Genomic DNA, 20,276 nt, shown 5'->3' with positions numbered 1-20,276 from the left:
CCCCAGGGCTGCTGGCCACTCTCTGGGTGTCCTTGGCTGGCTCACTGCCATCTCTGGACCTCTAGTACCTAGAGGAGGGTGAGGTGTGGATCCCAAGGGGTTGGGGTGAAAGCATAGTGCCTTGCTATGCATATAGATCTGGGGGCTGGGGGCCTCTGCTCTGGTGACTTGGGGCCACGTAGGGGCTGTCACCAGGCCCGGCTGACGGCTAAGGGGACCCTCGGCCCCTCCCTGCCTGCAGTGTCATCAGCCGGGCACCCGGCCTGAAGCTGGTGGTGGAGACGCTCATCTCCTCCCTCAAGCCCATTGGCAACATCGTCCTCATCTGCTGTGCCTTCTTCGTCATCTTCGGTATCCTGGGGGTGCAGGTGAGGGGCACTCAGGTGGGGCAGGCGGTGGGGTGGGCTCGGTGGTCAGGGAAGAGGCTCCACACTCCCGCCTAACTCTCTGGACCTTGTGCTGGGTGGCCCTGGTGGAGCAGTCATGGTGCCTGCCAGCAGTGAACCCCCAGTCCAGGGAGGGAGATGGACACGGCCCAAAGGGGCTGAGCACAAGGCAGGCTGGGTAAATGGGATCTCAGGGGTCCAGGGTAGGCAGGAACACAGGGCTGGGCTGGGGACAGTGGGGAAAACAGCCTGAAGGAGGTGGCCTTGGCACTGGCCCTTGAAGGACAGGTGGTTTGGGCAGGTCACGGTCGGGGGAAGGTGTGTCGGGGCGGCTGGGCACGTGTGGGGAGGTGGGACCAAGCAGGGCATGTGTGGGGAGAGAGCCCTGGGAGCTACAGCTGGCATGGAGAGATAAGCTGGGCTGAGTGGGGGAGACCTGGAGTGGCAGCTAAAAAGTTGGGGCTTGGCTCCTCTGGGGTAGGGGCCATGGAGGGTCTCTGACCCAGGCAGGGCCTTGAGCTGGCTCAGATTTTGGTTTGGAGCCCAGCCCAGATATAGGATGGGGCCTCAGGGCTAGACAGGGAGGAGTGGGGCAGATCATAGACTGTGTGTTGGAGGGTGGCCAGGATGACCTGGGCCCTCTACGGTCTGAGCTGCTGCTGAAACCCTATTTCTTGAGGGTCTGAGCGCTGTGCTGAGGCCCCCAGGCTCCCCACCTGGTCCTGTGTTTGTGGCTGTATCTTTGGAGGAACCCCGCACACCGGTGTCCTTTGGGGTTGCTGAGAGATTCACAGCGCAGCTACCTGGGCAAGAGGGGCTTTGTGTGGACCCTGTGTGGACAGTGGCCCTGCCCCTTCCAGGCAGCTGACACGGAGAGGGCTTGGGTCCCTAGAGAGGGTCCCTTTACTTCTCTCTGACTTTCTTCCTTAGGAACACACAGGCAACTGTCTCACATGGAGTCCCTGCCCAAATCCCCAGTGTGGTACTGGGGTCTGATCTCTGGGGTCTGTGGAAGGGCTGGGAATCAGACAGGCCAGGGTGTGGGCCTTGGCCCTGCCACTTCCTAAACCTCAAATCACTTTGGGAACATTACCTCACACCCCTGGGTCTCAGCTTCCTCCCCTGTGAGATGAGATGCGCAGAGGCCTGCCTCACGCTGGGGGACTGGGGGACTCAGAGAGACGGTGGGTTGGAGTGGTTGGCTCAGGCTGTGCACAGAGGAAGTGCCCCCTGAGGGGCGGGTCCCTCTTCTGATTTGCACCTGACCCCCATCCCCTGGAGGCACTGGTCACTAACCCTGTGTCCCTACCCCCAGCTCTTCAAGGGCAAGTTCTACCACTGTCTGGGCGTAGACACCCGCAACATCACCAACCGCTCCGACTGCGTGGCCGCCAACTACCGCTGGGTCCATCACAAGTACAACTTCGACAATCTGGGCCAGGTGAGCACCCCCTTCTGCTCTTGACCTGACCCATTCCCGGGTGGTGGGGGTGACAGCTCTTGGGTGGCAACAGCCCTGGGATTACAGACCAGGCTCCAGTCCTGCTCTCCATGCCTTGATTTCCTTTTGTACAGAACAGGTAGGGGTGGAACTCACTTCACAGGTAGCATGAGGCTTAGTGTCCAGCAGGTGCCTGGCATTTAGTACGTGCTTTAGTGGCACTTGGTTCCTGGTCCCCACCCACCACCCAGGGGACCCCGACAGGCATTCTGGAGTCCGCCAGACCTGGTGTGCATCATGACTCTGCCACTTACGCTAGGTGTGGCCTCTCTGAGCCTCAGTTTCCTTGCCTGTAAAATGGGCATGTTACAGGCTACCACACAGGCTGTGGCAGAGATTAAAGTGCATCAAGGCCTTGGCGCAGAGTGGGTTTCTTCTCCCATTGCCCATCTCCTCTGTTCCCCACCCTAGTTGGCAGGCAGGCCCCTGCCCAGTCCCTGCCTTGCCCTTGGTCCCCTGTCCTGGGGGCCTGCCAGGCTTGTCCATCTGGGTGGTGTCCCAGATGACAGCCCCCAGCTGGCTGCCTCTGAAGAGTTCCCCCGACCAAGTGCTCATTCTCTTGCAGCAGTGCCTGCAGGGCATATGGAAGGCACACAGTGCGTCCTCAGAAAATGTTTGTCGGTTGAGGACACAGCTCTGCCCTGGGCTTGGGGAAGGCCTCTTGGTCCCTCTGCCTCCCAGAGCTACGGAGGAGGTAGATGCAGCCTGAGCTGCCTGTGCCCGTCGCCCCTGTACCCTTTCCTCTCCTATCTTCCAGGCGCTGATGTCCCTCTTTGTGCTGGCCTCCAAGGATGGCTGGGTGAACATCATGTACAATGGACTGGATGCCGTTGCTGTGGACCAGCAGGTGGGCGTGGCTGGGCCGGGTCTGGCCTGGGCAGAGGGGAGGGACATGGTGTCTGAAGCGGGTGGTCTGAAGCTGGTGTCTCCCACGGTCAGCCACAGCCCGCCCCTCCCCGTCCTGGCCTGCACCCTTCCCCATTAGGGCCAGTCCCTGGCTGGTGTAAGTCACCGCTCTGTTTGCTTCCACAAATCTGCTCTCTGCAAGGAGGGCACTGTGAACTGGCTCTGCCAAGAGGGCTTTAGAGCCCGTGGGTGGAGAAGTGGGTGTAGGAGGAGGCCAGGGCTGAGCCGCTGAGGGCACAGCAGGCACAGGCCTGGACAGGAGAGTGACATACTTAGGGAGTCGTGAGGCCAGGCCCGGGGGTAGGAGTGGAAAGAGAGTAGCAGGAGGTGGGTGGAGGAGGTAAGAAGGGCAGGAAGGTCAGGAAGACCTGCGTGTGCAGCCAGGGCTGGAGCATAGCTGAGGGCAGTGGGAGTCAGTGAAGGGGTTGCGGTGAGGTGAGCTTGCGGGAGCTTCTTGGGAGCTCCTGGGTAAGGATGGATTTGGGAGTGGGGGGGTAGAAGGGGTCAGGGAGGAGGCTGGGCCAGAGAGGAGGCCTGAGCCCTTGCTCCCAAGATCCCCCTGAGAGTGGGGTCCCCTCTGGAGCTAGGCTGGGACTTTAGGCAAGACACATGACTGTCCAGGGTCGAAGGTGTCCTGGCTGCGGGGGTCATTGGGAGAAGGAGCAAGGAGTTGCTCTAGGTCACGACGGGGCCCACTCAGTGAAGGAATCGGGGCTGGGGTAATCCCTAGGCCTGTAAGTGACTTGGGGCTCTTGGCTTCCTGGGCCTTACCCTCTAGAGCTGGAGGTTGAGGTGGGGGTTGGGGATGTTGGGGGAATAGAACACGTGGAGACATCCTCCTTCACTTCTTAGTCTGTACACTCCTGCCTGCCATCCCCACCAATACACACACACACACACACACACACACACACACGGACTCCATGAGGGTTATGCTCTCTCCTCTGCTGGCTGCTTTGTTTCCTGCCTTGTTTCTAGATGATGAATAAGTGGTTGGATGGTTGGATACATGGATGGATGATGAGTGGAGGGATGAATAAGTGGATGGCTGGGTAGATGGATGAACGAGTGGATGGATGGGTGGGTGGATGAACGAGTGGATGGATGGGTAGGTGGATGAACGAGTGGATGGATGGGTAGGTGGATGAACGAGTGGATGGATGGGTAGGTGGATGAACGAGTGGATGGATGGGTAGGTGGATGAACGAGTGGATGGATGGGTAGGTGGGTGGGCAGATAAATGGGTGGATGATCAGTGGATGGATGAATGACTGGATGGGGGATGGATAGGTGGTGGATGGGAGGGAGAAGAAAGATGGCAGGGAAGGGGAGGGCTCTCTTTGCTGAGCACCGTCCTTGTGCCAGGCCGGGTGGGCACGTCCTACCTCTGCCTCCTTCAAATCTCCCAGTTGCCCAGGCAGCTGCTGTCGGTGCCCCCACTGCACGGAGGCTCGGGGAGGTGGAGTGCCCCCCGCGGTGGGCCCCCCGGTGCCCGGCCAGCCTCCCTCAGCCCCGTCTGGTCCCCGCAGCCCGTGCCCAACCACAACCCCTGGATGCTGCTCTACTTCATCTCCTTCCTGCTCATCGTCAGCTTCTTCGTGCTCAACATGTTCGTGGGCGTCGTGGTGGAGAACTTCCACAAGTGCCGGCAGCACCAGGAGGCCGAGGAGGCACGGCGGCGCGAGGAGAAGCGGCTGCGGCGCCTGGAGAAGAAGCGGAGAAGTGAGTGGGTGACGCGGGGGCGGGGCCCCGGTCCCGGGCTCCTCTGCCCGCTGCCTCGTCCCTCCTGGCCTGACCCCAGCCACTGGGCCTTTGGAGCCGGAAGGGAACGAAGCGTCTGCCTGGCCTGACCTGTCCTCCATTGGTGTCCCCCCAGAGTCCAGTGGTGACCCCACTGCCCACCTGAATGAGGCCCTGCAGCTCAGTCCAGGCAGAGCCTGGATGCCCAGTGCTGAGCCATGGGACACCCTATCCTGCCCCCAGCAGACCCGGCCCCCCAGCATGGGCACGTTTGGGGTAGATGAGTAGGATCAGTGTCCCTCTTTGCCACCCTCCCTCACATCCTACCCCTTTTCCTCAAGGCACCCTGACTGGGTGGAGGAGGCCTAACTCTCCCAAGGCCTGGGGTGGACGGGCATCTCTACCACTTGCTGCCTCCCTCCCCCTCAACCTCTCCCTCCATGTGCTCTGCCCCCACCTCGGCCCTAACCCTCTGTGGTCTGGCCCCCCAACCCCGGTGCCCCCTGCAGAGGCCCAGCGGCTGCCCTACTATGCCACCTACTGTCCCACCCGGCTGCTCATCCACTCCATGTGCACCAGCCACTACCTGGACATCTTCATCACCTTCATCATCTGCCTCAATGTGGTCACCATGTCCCTGGAGCACTACAATCAGCCCACGGTGAGCCCTGGCCAGGCCCCTGGCCTAAGGTCACCTGGTGGGGTTGGGTCCTCAGCAAGGCCCCATCACTGGGTCTGAGCCATCCCCACACGGGGTCCTATGCTCAGGAAGCTCAGGGCCTGGTAGGACAGATAAGTGAGAGGGAAAGGTCCTGGTGAGCGGGGTGGTGGTGGGGGGTGACGTTTGGGCCCAGCCTTGAACATGAGTGACAGTAGCTGTAGTGTGTTCAGTGTGACTCTTTGCAGGGCACGCTACAGATATTAACTCTCTAATCCTCCCAGCAACCCTAAGGTGTGCATGGGGGCTTTTTCCAGATTTTGGAAATGAGGCTGAGAGATGTAAACTATGCTGCCCAGGTTACTCATCCAGTGAGTGCAGGCAGGACTGGAACTTTGATTTGCCACCTGGCTCCTCAACAGCTGAGCGTATGGAGCCTGGGGGAGGGGCAGGACCGTTGGGGGCAAACACTGGGGTAGGAGAGGTGACCAGTTCCCAGCTGGTTGCCGGCAGTGTGCGTGAGGGACACATGAGGGGTGTGTAGGGGCAAGTCTTTTTAAAGACTTACTGGAGTGGGGGAAGGAGGGGAGAGCAGAGCCCCCAGATGAGGAATTAGTGTCTTATTTTTAATGGTAGGAGTGGAATATTATGAGTGCAGAGAAACAGATTAGTAATTGTAGAACTTCTAAATTAACATGCAGAAATGGGATAATAATAGTTTGCATTTGCCAAGTATTTATTCTGTCTGGTCTTGGACTATTACCTCATTTAATTTTTATTAAAAAGCACCCAACTTTCTGAGGTGGGTGATACTAACATCCCTAATTCATAGATCTGAAAACTAAGTCCCACAGAGGTCAAGTGACTCGCCAAGGTTACACAGTGAACAAAGAGTAAGTGCTGAGTCTGGATTCAAATATAGGCAGTCTGGTTCTTAACCACAACCCTTAACCATTACCCCATACTGCCTCCATAGAGCGGCAGTTGGACCAGACCAGCAGAAATAAGGAAAAGAAAACAGCAATGTAAGATAAACAGTGCACATTGAATAAGGTGAGAAGAATAAAAGCAGATATGTAAATCATTGCATTAAATGTGAATGGAGTAAATTCTCCGCTTAAAAGGCAGAGATTTTCTGATGGAGTGTGGTGAGGGACAGGTCACGGGGCCTGGATCATGCTTCTCTTTGCCACCCCTGCAGTCTCTGGAGACAGCCCTCAAATACTGCAACTACATGTTCACCACTGTCTTTGTGCTGGAGGCTGTGCTGAAGCTGGTGGCATTTGGTCTGAGGCGCTTCTTCAAGGACCGGTGAGCAGCTGGGCTGGGGCAGCAAAGAGTGGGCTGCAGAATGGGGAAGCAGTCCTGACCCCTGGGGAAGCCTGGAATAGCTGGAGGGGGGGAACCAATAAGTGTCTGGGCATTGATGGCCAGGGACCCCAGGTGCTGCCTACAAGTCTGATCGGTGCAGGGCATTCTTCCAAGCCCTCCTCAGCTCATCTCTTGTGGGTCCTCCACACCCCACAGGCAGAGCGGGGCATACTTTGTGCTAGTCCTTCTTTTCAGAGGGAACAAATGGGGCTCAGAGAGGTTGACGGAGTAGCCTAAGGCCATACAGGGGGAGCACTTGGCTCAAGATTCAGACCTAGGAGTCAGAGCCCATTCTTCCTTCCCTGCAGAGGCCAGAGATGTTTGTTTAGCCTAGTCAGCCTCTTGCTTGAGGGAGCAGAGGCTGTGGGGGACAGAGAGGGAGCTGGAATCATGGGGGTCTGGAGGGGCTGTTAGGGATCCCCATGGGCCATGGCAGGAGAGTGGGAGAGCTGGGAAGTTCCTCCCAGCTGGGGTGTATCTAGCCTCAAGTGCCTCTCACCCTGCTTCTCACCCCTGCCCTCCCCTGCCCGGCCGCACAGGTGGAACCAGCTGGACCTGGCCATCGTGCTGCTGTCGGTCATGGGCATCACGCTGGAGGAGATTGAGATCAACGCGGCGCTGCCCATCAACCCCACCATCATCCGCATCATGCGGGTCCTGCGCATCGCCCGGGGTGAGGGGCGGGCGGGGCCGCGGGGTGGGGACAGGCAGGGGCGGGGTGCGGGGCAGGATGGGGCTTCTGCTCAGCGAGGGAGGGGTACAGGAGTCAGCAGGAGCCCATACCTGACACACACTCGGCCCCCACCCCGTGTGCACACATGCGCGCACACACACGCCCTCATCCCCACGGCTCTGTACTACACCCTGCACCTGCACCACCACCCCCCCCCCCCCGCCCGCATATAACATGCTGACCTGTGCAGTCTAGTCTCACGTTGGGTTGAAAGGAGCCCTGTGCAGCTGGGAAGACACTGGGTCCTCACTGGCATTTCTCCAACGCCATCTGGGGCGCACTGTCCTTGAAATCCTCTTTCTTCTCCCAGAAGCCTCCCTTTCACCCCAAGGCTGCCCTCATACTTCTTTCGAAAACCTCCTGCCTCAGTGCTCACCCTTCCACCTGCCCTGCCTGTTGCCCCCAGTTTCCGAGGTGCTGAGGGGAGTGGTGGAGAAACTCAGCAGTAACACTGGGGCGCTCTCCAGCCAGAGGGGAAGGGAGAGACCCCAGGGGCACTCACGTGTTGGTCATTGTGGCCCCATCACGGTGAATTACATGCTCACTCACACACTTACTATCCCTCCATTCCTGCTGTGCCTGCCCTCCTTCTCTTGGACGTTTACACTGATACCTGCACCTTGGGCACCCATGTTTTTGTGCACAACCCGCCCCCAGTTCAGCTGCACCCACGTGCTTGTAGAGCGGCATTCCAGAGCTGTCATCCTTAATTTCACGCTCCTCCACTTTCTCACGCTCCTGCATTCACACACGTGTACACATGTGCACACGCCTGTTGCCCACTGGCCCAGGCTGAGGGGCTATGCTGGGTGTCGCCCACAGTGCTGAAGCTGCTAAAGATGGCCACAGGGATGCGGGCGCTACTGGACACTGTGGTGCAAGCTCTGCCCCAGGTAAGAGCCGCTCCTTTGGCCCCTCTTTGGGGCCCTGGGGGGGCATGGGCCCTGACTTCCCTTCTCTCCAGACCTGCCAGGAGCCAGGGCAGAGTCCCGCCTCCAGGGAAGCATATGTGAGCTAGGGGCTGTGAGAGGTGGGCCGGGTCGCCTCTACCTGTTTCTTCCTGATTTGCCAAGTGCTCGCCCATGCCTGCTGTGTACCCGGCCCTGGGCTGGCCGCTGGGGACCCATGTTCTGCCCTCAGGAGTCACCAGCCTGGGGGAGGGGGGGAAGACAGAGGCCTCAGGGCAGTGTGGGGAGAGGCCCCCACACTGGGGAATCAGGGAAGGCGTCAAGGTCACTTTGAGCTTGACCTTGTAGGGTGGCTTGGTAGGAGAAGGTGGTGATGTGGATGGAAAGGTGACAGATATGGCATTCCAGGAGGGGACAGCATGAGACCCTGACCTAGTTGGGAACCCTGGGAAATTAGGAAAGCCTCCCCCCCCTGCCCCCCCCATTGGTGAGTGGAAGGGAGATGGGTCAGGACCCCAGAGGGTGCATCTTTCATCCTCCTTGGAATTCTGCAGCCCCAGGCTCCCCCTCCCGCACTGTCCTGACTACTGATGGCTCCCCTCCTCCCTCCCCTCCGTGTGTCCTCACCTCGCTCTGAGGTGAGCCTCATATACATTCATTTATTCATTATGACTCATCTAGTCTTAAGGAACGTTAGGTGTCTGAAAGTAAAGGGCAAAGATACAGCACGCTAAAAATGAGGGTAAAAGATTAACAGCCCAGGGAAGGTGAAAGCAAAGCTAATGCTCTCAGGCATCTGGGCTAAGGATGTTAATGAGTTCCATTTCGAGTTTGGTGTGAGCTTCCCAGCAGCCTAGTTGCAAAGGGAAAGCGACACGGCTGACAGCAGGTCTGGATAGAAAGCAAGGGCTTTCATTTAGAGAGCTGTGGTCTTTCCTAACATGAAATCCCTTCAGAGGAATTTGTCACATGGGAGACGGGTGAGTGCTGGCAGGGTGGGGGGGAACGGGGGGCGAGGGGGTGTGCAGACAGGAAGTGGGTTGGAACCCAGACTCAAGCCAGTCTACCTGCGGTCAAAGCCTCTTCCCCTTGAGAGCCTAGGTGTGTGGCTCAATTTCTCGTGCCTTGGTTTTCTTGCCTGTGAAATGCGGATGATAGCAGTGCTAAAGGGATGTTGTGAGGTTTAAAATGGTTAAAGCTTGTCAAGTGCTAAACTGTGCCTGCATTAGAGGAAGTACCATGTAAAAGTCTGCTAAGGACAGGAATGGGGGTGGCAAGTGTGTGCCCCTAGCCTGCTTGGCCTCCTGGCTCCTTCCCCTCCCCCTGGCCCCTTGTTCTGACCCCTGGACATCCCATGGTGGCTCCCAGGCCAACCCTGAGTTGGCATAGGGCACATGGAGATGCCTAGGGGGATCCCAGCCTCAAGTAGGAGACACATGCTAGTAATTATACTTTAAGAGATGCGTGTGCCAAGAACCACATGGTATTGGGGTGAGGGGCTTACCCCTCGAGATCTATTAGCTGACCCTGGACATTCCTCAGTTCTATGTAAAGTGATATGAAAATGAAACTTCAGCCCCATCCTTCCAGGCTTTGCCTCAGGCACGTAGAGGGAGAAAGCATCGGGGAAGGTTTCTCAGAGGAGGTGACCCATGATCTGAGTATTGAGGAGTGGGGAGGAGGCATTTTCCAGGCAAGGACAGAGAGAAGGCCTTCCCTGCAGAAGAAACAGAATATGCAAATGGGGTCTGTTTTCTGTGTGGTTGGAGTCTGGGGGTGGAAGATCCGGCTGGGAGGGGGTCCTCAGGTCTGGATCACACAGGCCTTAGATGCCAAGACAGCAAACTTGGGCTTTGTCCTGTGGGCAATGAGAGCCATGGGAGGTTCTGGATAAGGGAGGCCTCAAGCAGAGCTGCCTTTTAGGAGGTTACTCTGGCAACCGTGAGGAGAATGGATTGAGGGAGAGGCTGGAGGCAGGGAGGCTGGTGAGGAGGCTGCTGTAGCCGTGCAGACTCACAGACTCGGAGGTGCTGAGGGCGAGGAAGAGGGGGAGCTGGTAGGAAGGGTGAGGTTGAAGAAATGCTGACCTGGGCCTGCACAGGGTGGGAAGCTGTGCTTAGAGCTCAGGCCCTGCTGGAATCCTTGTGGCGACCGGGGCCTCACAACTGGCCTCAGAGGTGCTCAATGAGTGCTTGTTTCATTAATGAACAAGCATCGTTTAATTAGTCAGACACTGTTGGTGTGATTGTAGCACGGCTCGGAAGGAAACCCTTGTCTGCAGCAGAGAAGCATTAGGAGTCTGTGATTACCGTGGTTTATTTTTCAGCAATTAATGTGAACATCCTCGGATTGCATTCACGCAGGTCTTCTGAGGGTTCTCAGAGATACTTCATTTCTAGGGCAGGAACATGTTTGAGCCTTATCTTACCCATAACACGAGTTAAAGGCAGTCTCTGGTCTATGGATAGATTTGAGTTAGGTTTGGAATCTGCAATGTTTTTCTCCCACAGGAGCTGTGGGACAGGGGTGGCTGGGTTTGCAGAAGGCTTCGGAGGCCCCCAGTCTTGCATAATTCCTATGTTCACTCCTCTCTGTGGCCAGGGCCCTTGCTGGCCTGGGGAAGCAGATCTGAATTAATCCAGCCATGTCCCTGCTCTCAAGGACTTCCCAGATGGGCAGACACAGTGACAAGGACACACCAGTTACACTCATGCAGTCAGACTGCATCCCCGTCTGCCTGAAGGAATCCAGGCAGGCTTCGTGGAGGAGGTAGCATTATTGCTGCAACTTCCTTTTCTCCCTCTCACCATTCATCCACGGGATGGTAGTAATCACACACAGGTGTAGCATGGACTGTGTGTGTGGACCCTGGTGTCAGCCTGCTGGGCTTGACCCCAGTCATACCACTTACTAGCAAGTATCAATACTTCACCTCCCAGGACATCTGTTTCTTCACCTGATGAACGGGGGTAAAAGAGAGCTTATAGATCACTGTGTGGAGCAGTGAATGTGGAGTGCTTGAAACCAGGCCACTCCCAGTAAAGGCTTCAAATGTGTTTTATTATCGTCCTGTGCCCTGTGCTGGACCTGGCCTGCCCTCCAGGAGGTCGTGCAGGGGTGGCAGACACGGGCACAGAGCCTGGTGAAATGTTATGGCTGCCCTGAGCCTCGGACAGGCCCTTTGCCTGCAGCCCACCTGCCCCGCCCCCCCAGGCCCTGCCCAGCCCCACCTGCTGTCCCCACAGGTGGGCAACCTGGGCCTCCTCTTCATGCTTCTCTTCTTCATCTACGCCGCCCTGGGAGTGGAGCTCTTCGGGAAGCTGGGTGAGTGATGCCCGAAGCAGGCCTGGGGTAGGGGGTGCGTGGAACAGGTCTGGTGGAGGGCCTCGGCAGGGCGGGGAGGCCTGAGACACCCCCCCACCGCACTAGACTGTCTTTGTACTGGGGAGATGCCCCCACAGCGGGCCCGCGGGGGGATGGATGGGCGACCCTCCCAGTGTGAATAGGAGCTTTTGAGAGATGCTAGCCTGGGTCCACAGTCACACCCAGGTCTGTGCAGTGGACTCCCGACTTGGAGCCCTCCAGCTGTCTGACCTCTCAGGGATGCCCCTTCCTGCTCCACCTGCTGGTGCATGTCCCAAGCCAGTGCCACGCCAGCAGGCATAGTGGCCAGGGCACAGACCAAGGGCAACACAGCCCACAGTCAGCCCAGCCCTGCACAGGGCTGGCTCCAGAAAGTGGGGCTCCCTTGGGCATCAGCCCTTCCTTTTCCAATCCCCTCTCTCAGGAACTGATGCCTGGGTGGAGGGAGGAGCCGGACTCACCTGAATTTGAGTCCCAGCTTATGTGCTACCTCCCTGAGCCTCAGTTTCTCCATCCATGGGCTGGGCACAGTCCACACGCACCTCTGAGGTTGTCATGGGGATTCTGAGATGAGGCCTAGAGGCAGCAGCACAGGGTGGGCTGTGCAGGAGGCTCCGCAGCGGGCCCGGCTGACCCCACTCTGCTTCTAGTCTGCAACGACGAGAACCCGTGCGAGGGCATGAGCCGGCACGCCACCTTCGAGAACTTTGGCATGGCCTTCCTCACACTCTTCCAGGTCTCCACCGGCGACAACTGGAACGGGATCATGAAGGTACACGTGGGTGGGCTGGGGAGGGAGAATTGGGCTGGGTTCCGTGTCCTGACAGCCAGGGCTCCCGGGCCCCCTGCCTGCCCAGCGCCCTGTCGCACCCAGAAGGGGGTTCAGGGCACAGAGAAGCAGCAGCACCTGCCCAGGACTCTGAAGCACAGCGAGGTGGAGATGAGGCCAGGACGGGTCTCTGTCCGCCCCTAAACGCTGCTCCGGGATCAGTGCTCAGATTCCAGGGGACAGGACTCCGCCCAGGGCCAGAGGGGACCGGGGGCCCACGGCCAGGGCCAGGGGCTCCGGGCACTGCTCCTCCGGGTGCCAGGCCCTCGGCGTTGGCCTCGCTGCCCACCACCCAGCGCAGGCTCCCGGGCTCCGGCCCACAGTCCGGTCTGGGCTGGGCGGGGAGGGGCTCGTGAGGGCAGAGATGAGGCCTGTGGCCCGAGACCCCCGGGCCTCACGGCTGCCTCCCCCCGCCGCCGGGTGCAGGACACGCTGCGGGACTGCACCCAGGACGAGCGCAGCTGCCTGAGCAGCCTGCAGTTCGTGTCGCCGCTGTACTTCGTCAGCTTCGTGCTCACGGCCCAGTTCGTGCTCATCAACGTGGTGGTGGCCGTGCTCATGAAGCACCTGGACGACAGCAACAAGGAGGCCCAGGAGGACGCCGAGATGGACGCCGAGCTCGAGCTGGAGATGGCCCACGGCCCGGGCCCCGGCCCGCGGCCACCCGCCGGCTCCCCGGGGGCGCCCGTGCCCGGCCGTGGGCCAGGAGGGGCGGGCGGCGGGGGCGACGCCGAGGGCCGCCTGACCCGAAGCTGCTACTCGCCAGCCCAGGTGCGCGGGGCCCGGAGAGGGCAGCGGGGTCGCCGAGGGCCGGGGGGTGGCTGGCCCGGGGCCTCGGGCAGAGAGCTCTGTCGTTTCGGGCCCCGCTCCCTCAGCTCCGTGGAAGGGGCGTCCCCGTGATGAGGGGCCCAGGCCATGGGCGGAGAGCCGGGAGGGCAGCTGTGCCCGCCCACCCCGCCGTCCCGACCCGGCCGATAATCCCGCCTGTCCCCACCCCGTCCCCGTCCGCCTAGGAGAACCTGTGGCTGGACAGCGTCTCTTTAATCATCAAGGACTCCTTGGATGGGGAGCTGACCCTCATCGACAACCTGTCGGGCTCCGTCTTCCACCACTACTCCTCGCCGGCCGGCTGCGGGAGGTGTCACCACGACAACCAGCAGGTGATGGCAGCCTCGGGGGGAGCGGGGGTCTCGGGGTGGGAGCAGCACGAGGCCTGGTGGGAGGCCCGCCCCAGGGGAGAGCCAGCTCTGGGTGGAGGCCTGGCCAGCTTGCTAGGCCGATGCTGGCCCGGGGGGCTGTGGCGGACCCGCCTCCCCGAGCCCGGCCTGGCCTGTCTGTCCGCTCCGTGCAGGCGTGTGGCATGGCCTCGGGAGCGGCGAGGTCCCGCTCTGTGCCTGTACACAGTCGGTGCTCAGAAAGGGCAGCTGCCCACCTCAGTGGTGGGCTGCCGGGGCCGGCAGGAAGCCCAGGTGTCACCTCTGGTGCAGTTTGCCTTTTCTGTGACATGATGGGGTCATCCAGGGCCATCGTCCCGGCACTCAAGGCCTAAGCACCCCAGAGTCTCTTCCCGGTGCCCCTGCCCTGGCCTCCACCCCCAGGTGGAGTTTCCCAGATGGGCATCTGAGGGTGTCCACTGGCCTCAGGCCTGTCTTGTGCAGGCTCAGGCGGGCCCTCTCCCCTCTCCCCAGCAATGTGGGGCCGTGAGACCTTCCCCAGGGGTGTTGCAGCTCCCAGGGATCCCTCTCAGCCTGAGGTGGCTTCAAATTCCCCAGGGTCCTCCGGGCTTGCAGCCACCCCTGCCCGTGCAGTAGCCTGAGCAGGGCCACGGGTGAGTCAGACCCAGGCAGCTTCGAGGGGCATTTGACCTGGGGGCGAGCAGACCAGCTCTGGTTCACAGCCCACGGCAGCTCACCTGCCCTCCGGCCTGGCCCAGGCCTGGCACTCTGCTGCCTGTGACACTCGTGTCATCTCCCACCCCCTGCCCAGGCTGGGTCCCTGCACAGGGTAGACGTGCCATCTGTGCTCAGATCTCTGGGCCTCTCTGACCACTGCCCTGCATGTTTCTGGAGGACCGGCCTGCCGCATCCCAGCCCCAGGGGTGACCCGTCGCTGCCGCCTCTCCCTGCAGGTACAGCTGGCCGAGACGGAGGCCTTCTCCTTGAACTCAGACAGGTCCTCGTCCATCCTGCTTGGCGATGACCTGAGTCTGGAGGACTCCACAGCCTGCCAGGTTGGCCCCAGAGACAGCAAGGTGAGCGCCTGGTGGGCTCCTGGGCAAGCAGATCTGTCCTCGAGCCTGGCCGCTGCCTGCTGCACCAGAACACTGCTCCTCCCTGGCACACCATTTACGTGGCACCCACTAGGTGCTGGGCCCTCAGCTCATGTGAGTCAGATGAGGACTGGAGACAGAGAGGTGGAGTGATTTAGCTGGAGTCACACAGCAATGAGCTCAGCCAGGGCTCCAATCACAGCATCCAAGTGGCCCTGGCCACTCTCTGTCACTTTGGATGTTTTTGATCGATTTAATGGGAGTTGTCCCTGGCGGGCCAACCTTACAGCGGGGCCATGAGGCTGAAGAGTTGAAACAGGTGCAGGCACCTACTGTGTGCCTGACCTTGCACCCAGTATGTCTGCCCCCAGCTCTGCGCATTAGAGACGATTTAGCTCCATTTCACATACGAGGGCATCAGAACTCTGAGAAGTAAGGTGGCTTGTCCTCTCACATGGCTGGGCGTGGCAGAGCAGGGAAGCCAGCCCTGGGACTGGTTGCCAACCTTTGCCTTTGAAGTGGTCTGCCTGAGGGCCGGGAAGGCTGGAAGGGCCATTATACTGATCCTGCAGACTCGGGCAGGGGAGGTCTGCCGCCTGGTTTGTGACCTCAGAGCCAAGTTGTTCTTGCCCTGGCTGGGGGATGTGAGACAGAGCCCTTGGCCTGAGGTTGGGATGCAGTGGCCTTGCCCTAAGAGAGCCTCCGTCCCCCTGACCCCTGGGGCACCCTGGGTTTGGCACTACTGCCACCACCACCTCCCCCCCTCGCCAGGGCTGTCCTCTGTCAGCTCTGGGAAGGTTGGGATAGGGGAAGTGGATCTTCTCAGCCCCTCCCTGCCCCCCTGGGCCCTCCCTTATAACTGACAGCTCCTACAGCTCCTGCCACCCACCCCTTCCTATATTTCCTGCACCCCTGCACTGTTTTCCTGCACAGGATGTTGGGGTGCACTGTTTCTAGGGCCTGGTCGGGCTTAGGTGGGTGCAGTCGGTTTTATTAGGACTCAAAGAACAGGTCATAGGGGACGCATCCGCCTTGGAGGGGGCATTGAGGCAGCTTTTGAGGAGTTTACTGTGCAGAGGTTGCCTTGGGCTGCAGGGTTGAAGAAGGGCAGGGCCCAGGGAGTGCCAGGAAGGAAGGCTGGCAGCTTCTGGGTGCCAGGGCTTGGAAGGAGGGATTACTGTCTCATTTATGGATGTGGAAACTGAGGCTCGGCCACGGGAAGGGACCTGCCCAGGTGGAGGAGGCAAGGAGAAGGCCGTCCCAGGCAGTGAGAGTGACCAGCAAAGGGCTGAAGAGCAGGGGCATGAAGGTAGCTGTGGCAGGCTGTCCTCCCTCCACCATCCTGCCCCTTCCACCTCCCTTTTCCTGTAGGGTGAGCCAGACCCGCCTGAGCCCTTGCGGGTAGGGGACCTGGGTGAATGCTTCTTCCCCTTGTCCAATACGGCCGTCTCGTCGGGCCCGGAGAACTTCCTGTGTGAGATGGAGGCGATCCCGTTCAACCCCGTCCGGTCCTGGCTGAAACACGAGAGCAGCCAAGGTGAGGGGTGGGAGCCCCGTCAGCTCCGCACAGCCGTGATCTTGGGTGTTGGCTTCAGAGGGAGCTGGCTGAGCCTCTTCCTGAGTATTTTTGCCCAGTCTATTATAAGGAGTCCAGAAAGAACCAGATGGATGATTGACAATGAAAAATAGGAATCTCGGGCCTGATAGAACAATGACAGGAGATCAGGAGCCAAGTACAGAGAGATGAGATCATAATTATACCAGAAATCTAGGCTAATGGAAGGTTCACGCTGAGTGTCCTAGCAGCTGTGGTGAAAAAGGAAACAGGTTGGCACACGCAGCTCATCAAGCAGAAGGAAAGCTGCCTAATCACTGAAGGGTTTCTCTGGAGCTGAATTTGAGAGGTGTTTATCCCACAGACCATCCTGTCCTCTTTACCTAACCGCTCATTAGCATTTTTCTTAAATAATAAGATTAGGAATTCTCCTACCTGGGGACATTCAAGCTTCCACCCTCAGCCTGGAAGGCACTGAGGGGACCATGGGCAGAGGTTGCCCCCCAGACCTGCCCCAGCCCTCATTTCCCCCTCACCCTCTCCTTGCCCCTCTCCATCCCTAGCACTCTGTCTGCTCTGCCATCCAGGGCGGTGCTCACCTGCCTGCTGTCCTGGGGGGCCCCCAGGCCTGGCCGGGCCTCCTGGGTGTCAGGACCTGGGGTGGGGGTGGGGGGGGCAACTGTCCTGGTGAGCACTACTGTGCACAGGCCTGGGAGCTCCGCAGCTGCCTCGGGCTCTTACAGCCTTCTCTCCACTCCTCGAGGTGAGCAGATGGTCCCCATTTCACAGAGGAAGGAACCCAGGGGGCCTGGGAGCCTGGGTCTGCTTGGCTCCAAAAACTGTGCCGTTGCCCAGTGCCTGTCCTCCGAGGACTCACACAGGCAGGCTCAGTGTGCCTCTCTTGCTTTCACAATGGGGAGACCGAGGCTTAGAGAGGGAGGCTCAAAGAGGGAGCCCACAGTCTCAGCCAGTTTGTTAGGTGGCCCCTTCCTGCCAGCTACCCTCGGGGGCCTGAGCCTGCTCCCCAGCCCCCTCTCCTCCCTCCCCAGCAGCGCCCCCGAGCCCCTTCTCCCCGGATGCCTCCAGCCCACTCCTTCCCATGCCGGCTGAGTTCTTCCACCCTGCTGTGGCTGCCAGCCAGAAAGGGCAGGAGAAGGACGCTGGTGCCGGGACCCTCCCCAAGATCGCCCTGCAGGGCTCCTGGGCGTCCCTGAGGTCGCCGAGCGTGAACTGCACCCTCCTTCGGCAGGTATGGCGCCTCCTGGCTCTCAGAGCTCTCCGGTCAGGGGACATCTGAAGGTGGAGGAGGAGGGGACGAGCCCAACCAAAGTCTCGGGGCTCAGTGCCAGAGGCACTTGGGAAAGTGAGGGGGTAGTACTGAGACTTGAGGGAGGAGGTGGCACTAGAGGCTGATAAAATGGGCAGGGCCAGGTCCTAGGGCATCTGGGGACAGTAGAGTGTGGGGAGAGCCCAGATAGGGAGCCCTGATAGGGGGCTGTAGCTTGGGATGGGGAGGAGGGGTCACTGGAAGGCTTTGCAGGGTGTGGGGGCGGGGCGCTGAGGGGGTTGGGGTGTGATTACTAGGAACGGAAGTCAGGGCGCAGGTCTAGGGGATGGGGGGGTCTCGGTCTGCAGAGCCACCTGTGTTGGATTGGCCAGGGCCACCCCCTGGACACCCACAGGGCCTAGAGCACAGAGTGGAAGGGTCTGCAGACCTGAAGTGCCTCTTCCGTGAGCAGGTGGTGGGGGAAGGGACCAGGTCTCAGGGAGAGGCACAGTGCAGTGGAAGCAGGGCGGGACCCAGGGCTCTTGCATTTGTTCACTCAGTGATTGTTGACCGCAGCTGCTCACCAGGCTGTGTGCTAGGCTTGGAGGCTACAACGGGCAGCACGATGACGAAATCCCTGCCTCCTGGGGTTTACAGTTTAGTGTTTAGTGTGTTGCAGGGATGTGGGAGGAGAGATGATAAACCAAAATAAATGCATGGAAAGTATAGTGTATTTGATAGTCATATGGGGTGGGGGGAGAACACTGCACAGGGAAGGGGGCTGTGGGGGGAGCAGGGGTGCTGTGGGGATGGGAAGGCTGTGAGGGGTGAAGCAGGTGGGGTATCATCCTGGAAGAGCTTTCCAGGCAGCAGCCAGAGCAGACTGGGGGGTGGGGAGGGGGGAGGGGAGGTGTAAGGGAGTGGGGGAGGGGAGGGAGGAGCCCTGTGAGCAAGGGGGAGGGTGGTGGGAAGTGAGGTCCCAGAGAGGTGGGGTAGGGTCCCAGCGCCCTGACTCCCATTGAGCCCGGAGCCTCCTGCACTGGGGGCCAGGATTTGACTGGGGTGGCAGTAGGATGACGCCAACTGACTGTCCACTCCCCGCCCCTCCTGCCCCAGGACCCGGGAGGGGGGTGGGGCAGGGGGCCCTGTCGGAGGGCCACCCAGAAGCTCAGACAGGTGGTGGTGGGGCCGAGGGGAAGCCTGGGATGCCCGCTGTGATCCGAGGGGGTTGCGGAGGGGGTGGAGGGGCTGGACGTGCCCGCGTGTCCCCGGCCGGGCGGGCTGCGGGAGGAGCCGGGCTGGGGGACACCGGGCGGCCCCCCATCCCCTGTGACCTCCCCGCAGGCCACGGGGAGCGACACGTCGCTGGAGGCCAGCCGCAGCAGCTCGGCGGGCAGCCTGCAGACCACGCTGGAGGACAGCCTGACCCTGAGCGACAGCCCGCGGCGCGGCCTGGGGCCGCCGGCGCCCGCCCCGGGGCCCCGCGCCGGCCGCTCGCCCGCCGCGCGCCGCGGCCCGAGCCTGCGGGGCCGGGGCCTGTGCAGCCTGCGCGGGCTGCGGGCGCACCAGCGCAGCCACAGCAGCGGCGGCTCCACCAGCCCGGGCTGCACGCAGCACGACTCCATGGACCCCTCGGACGAGGAGGGCGCGGGCGGCCGGGCCGGCGGGGGCGGCGGCGGCGGCGGCGGGGGCGCGGGCAGCGAGCCCTCGGAGACGCTCAGCAGCCTCTCGCTCACCTCCCTCTTCGGGCCTCCGCCCCCGCCGCCCGGCCTCCCGCCCGCGCGCCGCTTCGGCAGCACCAGCAGCCTGGCCGCCGGCCCCGGCCGCCCCCGCGCCGCCCCCCGGCCCCGCGGCCTGGCCCGCAGCCCCTCCTGGGCCGCCGACCGCCGCAAGGACCCGCCGCGCCAGGCCGAGCCGGCCGCCGCCCGGGGCCCCTCGGCGCCCGAGCCGCAGCCGCCGCCGGGGGAGCCGCGGCCCGGGGCCGCCGCTAGCCGGGGGCGGAGATGAGGGCCGCCGGCCGCCCGCCCCGCCTCACCTTCTTTACCTCAGGAGCCAGGGGCAGACAGCAATACTCCGTCCGCGACCTGGGCGCCGCGCCGGGCCGGGGGGAGCAGGGCCCGGGTGCCGAGGCTCAGACGGGCCCAGCGCGGCCCTGCCCGTGCATATACGTGTATACATGTGCATATACATAGAGAGAGACAGACATATATATTTATTTATTTTTTCTACTGAGAGCTTATGACTTCCGGAAAGTGCTAAAGGTGGGGAGTGCGGGTCGGGGCCTGACGTTGGGGACCCAGGTGGGACCCACCCCAGGGCAGAAGGTCCTGCTGGGGCCTTGGCAGCCGCGATGTCTGCTGTCTCCCCTCGGGGGTTGAGAGGAGCTTGGAAGGGGCTCTCAGGCCTCCCAGGGTCCCGCAGCCGCGGAGACAGGCCCAGAAGAAGAGGTGGAATTCAGGGTGCATTTTTTTCCTTTAAAGAAGAAAAGCTGCTAAGATCCCGCCCCTCCACCTGTTGGGGTGTCTGTCTTGTTCCTGACCGTCTAGTTGTTGTGACAGTCTTTTGTAGATGCCCCAGAGCACACAAACTCTCTTAGTCAACTAGTTAGTTGTCTTTCTTTAGAAAAACCAGGGGTGAGCAGTATTTCTTTAGGGCGGGGTGGGGGTGGACGGCGGCTCCAGGGCGGGGCTCTGCTTCAGGTGAGGTCCCAGCCCCAGTGGCTTTGGCCCCTAAGGAGGCTGAGGGCAGCAAGGCTGCAGGAGGGAGAGGAAAGGTGGAGGCATTAAGCAG

At 61.0% G+C, this 20,276-nt stretch overlaps 1 protein-coding gene and 1 long non-coding RNA gene across 2 annotated transcripts in view; one reads left to right on the top strand and one right to left on the bottom strand.

Moving 5' to 3' along the window:
* The window catches only part of CACNA1I (calcium voltage-gated channel subunit alpha1 I), a 101,367-nt gene extending 81,874 nt beyond the window's left edge, over positions 1-19,493 (top strand). Inside the window, exons 21-36 of the mRNA XM_057742064.1 lie at positions 242-368; positions 1,702-1,827; positions 2,645-2,734; positions 4,323-4,515; positions 5,043-5,194; positions 6,393-6,502; positions 7,102-7,235; positions 8,118-8,188; positions 11,449-11,527; positions 12,217-12,338; positions 12,822-13,166; positions 13,409-13,555; positions 14,524-14,646; positions 16,036-16,201; positions 17,272-17,468; positions 18,831-19,493. Of these exons, the coding sequence (XP_057598047.1) occupies positions 242-368; positions 1,702-1,827; positions 2,645-2,734; positions 4,323-4,515; positions 5,043-5,194; positions 6,393-6,502; positions 7,102-7,235; positions 8,118-8,188; positions 11,449-11,527; positions 12,217-12,338; positions 12,822-13,166; positions 13,409-13,555; positions 14,524-14,646; positions 16,036-16,201; positions 17,272-17,468; positions 18,831-19,493 (2,845 nt within the window). The remainder of the gene's footprint in view (positions 1-241; positions 369-1,701; positions 1,828-2,644; positions 2,735-4,322; positions 4,516-5,042; positions 5,195-6,392; positions 6,503-7,101; positions 7,236-8,117; positions 8,189-11,448; positions 11,528-12,216; positions 12,339-12,821; positions 13,167-13,408; positions 13,556-14,523; positions 14,647-16,035; positions 16,202-17,271; positions 17,469-18,830) is intronic.
* Positions 10,583-19,663, bottom strand: LOC130856953 (uncharacterized). Its single transcript, XR_009054726.1, has 3 exons — positions 19,531-19,663; positions 12,028-16,364; positions 10,583-11,549 (listed from the first exon to the last, which is right to left on the bottom strand). It is a non-coding gene; the product is annotated as an uncharacterized LOC130856953 (long non-coding RNA).
* Positions 19,664-20,276: the final 613 nt, after the last annotated feature.

This window comes from Hippopotamus amphibius, chromosome 7, assembly GCF_030028045.1.
Source record: "Hippopotamus amphibius kiboko isolate mHipAmp2 chromosome 7, mHipAmp2.hap2, whole genome shotgun sequence".
NCBI classification, from domain to species: domain Eukaryota; kingdom Metazoa; phylum Chordata; class Mammalia; order Artiodactyla; family Hippopotamidae; genus Hippopotamus; species Hippopotamus amphibius.
Note: the sequence above shows the minus strand (reverse complement) of the source record. Positions and strands in the feature narration are given on the sequence as shown.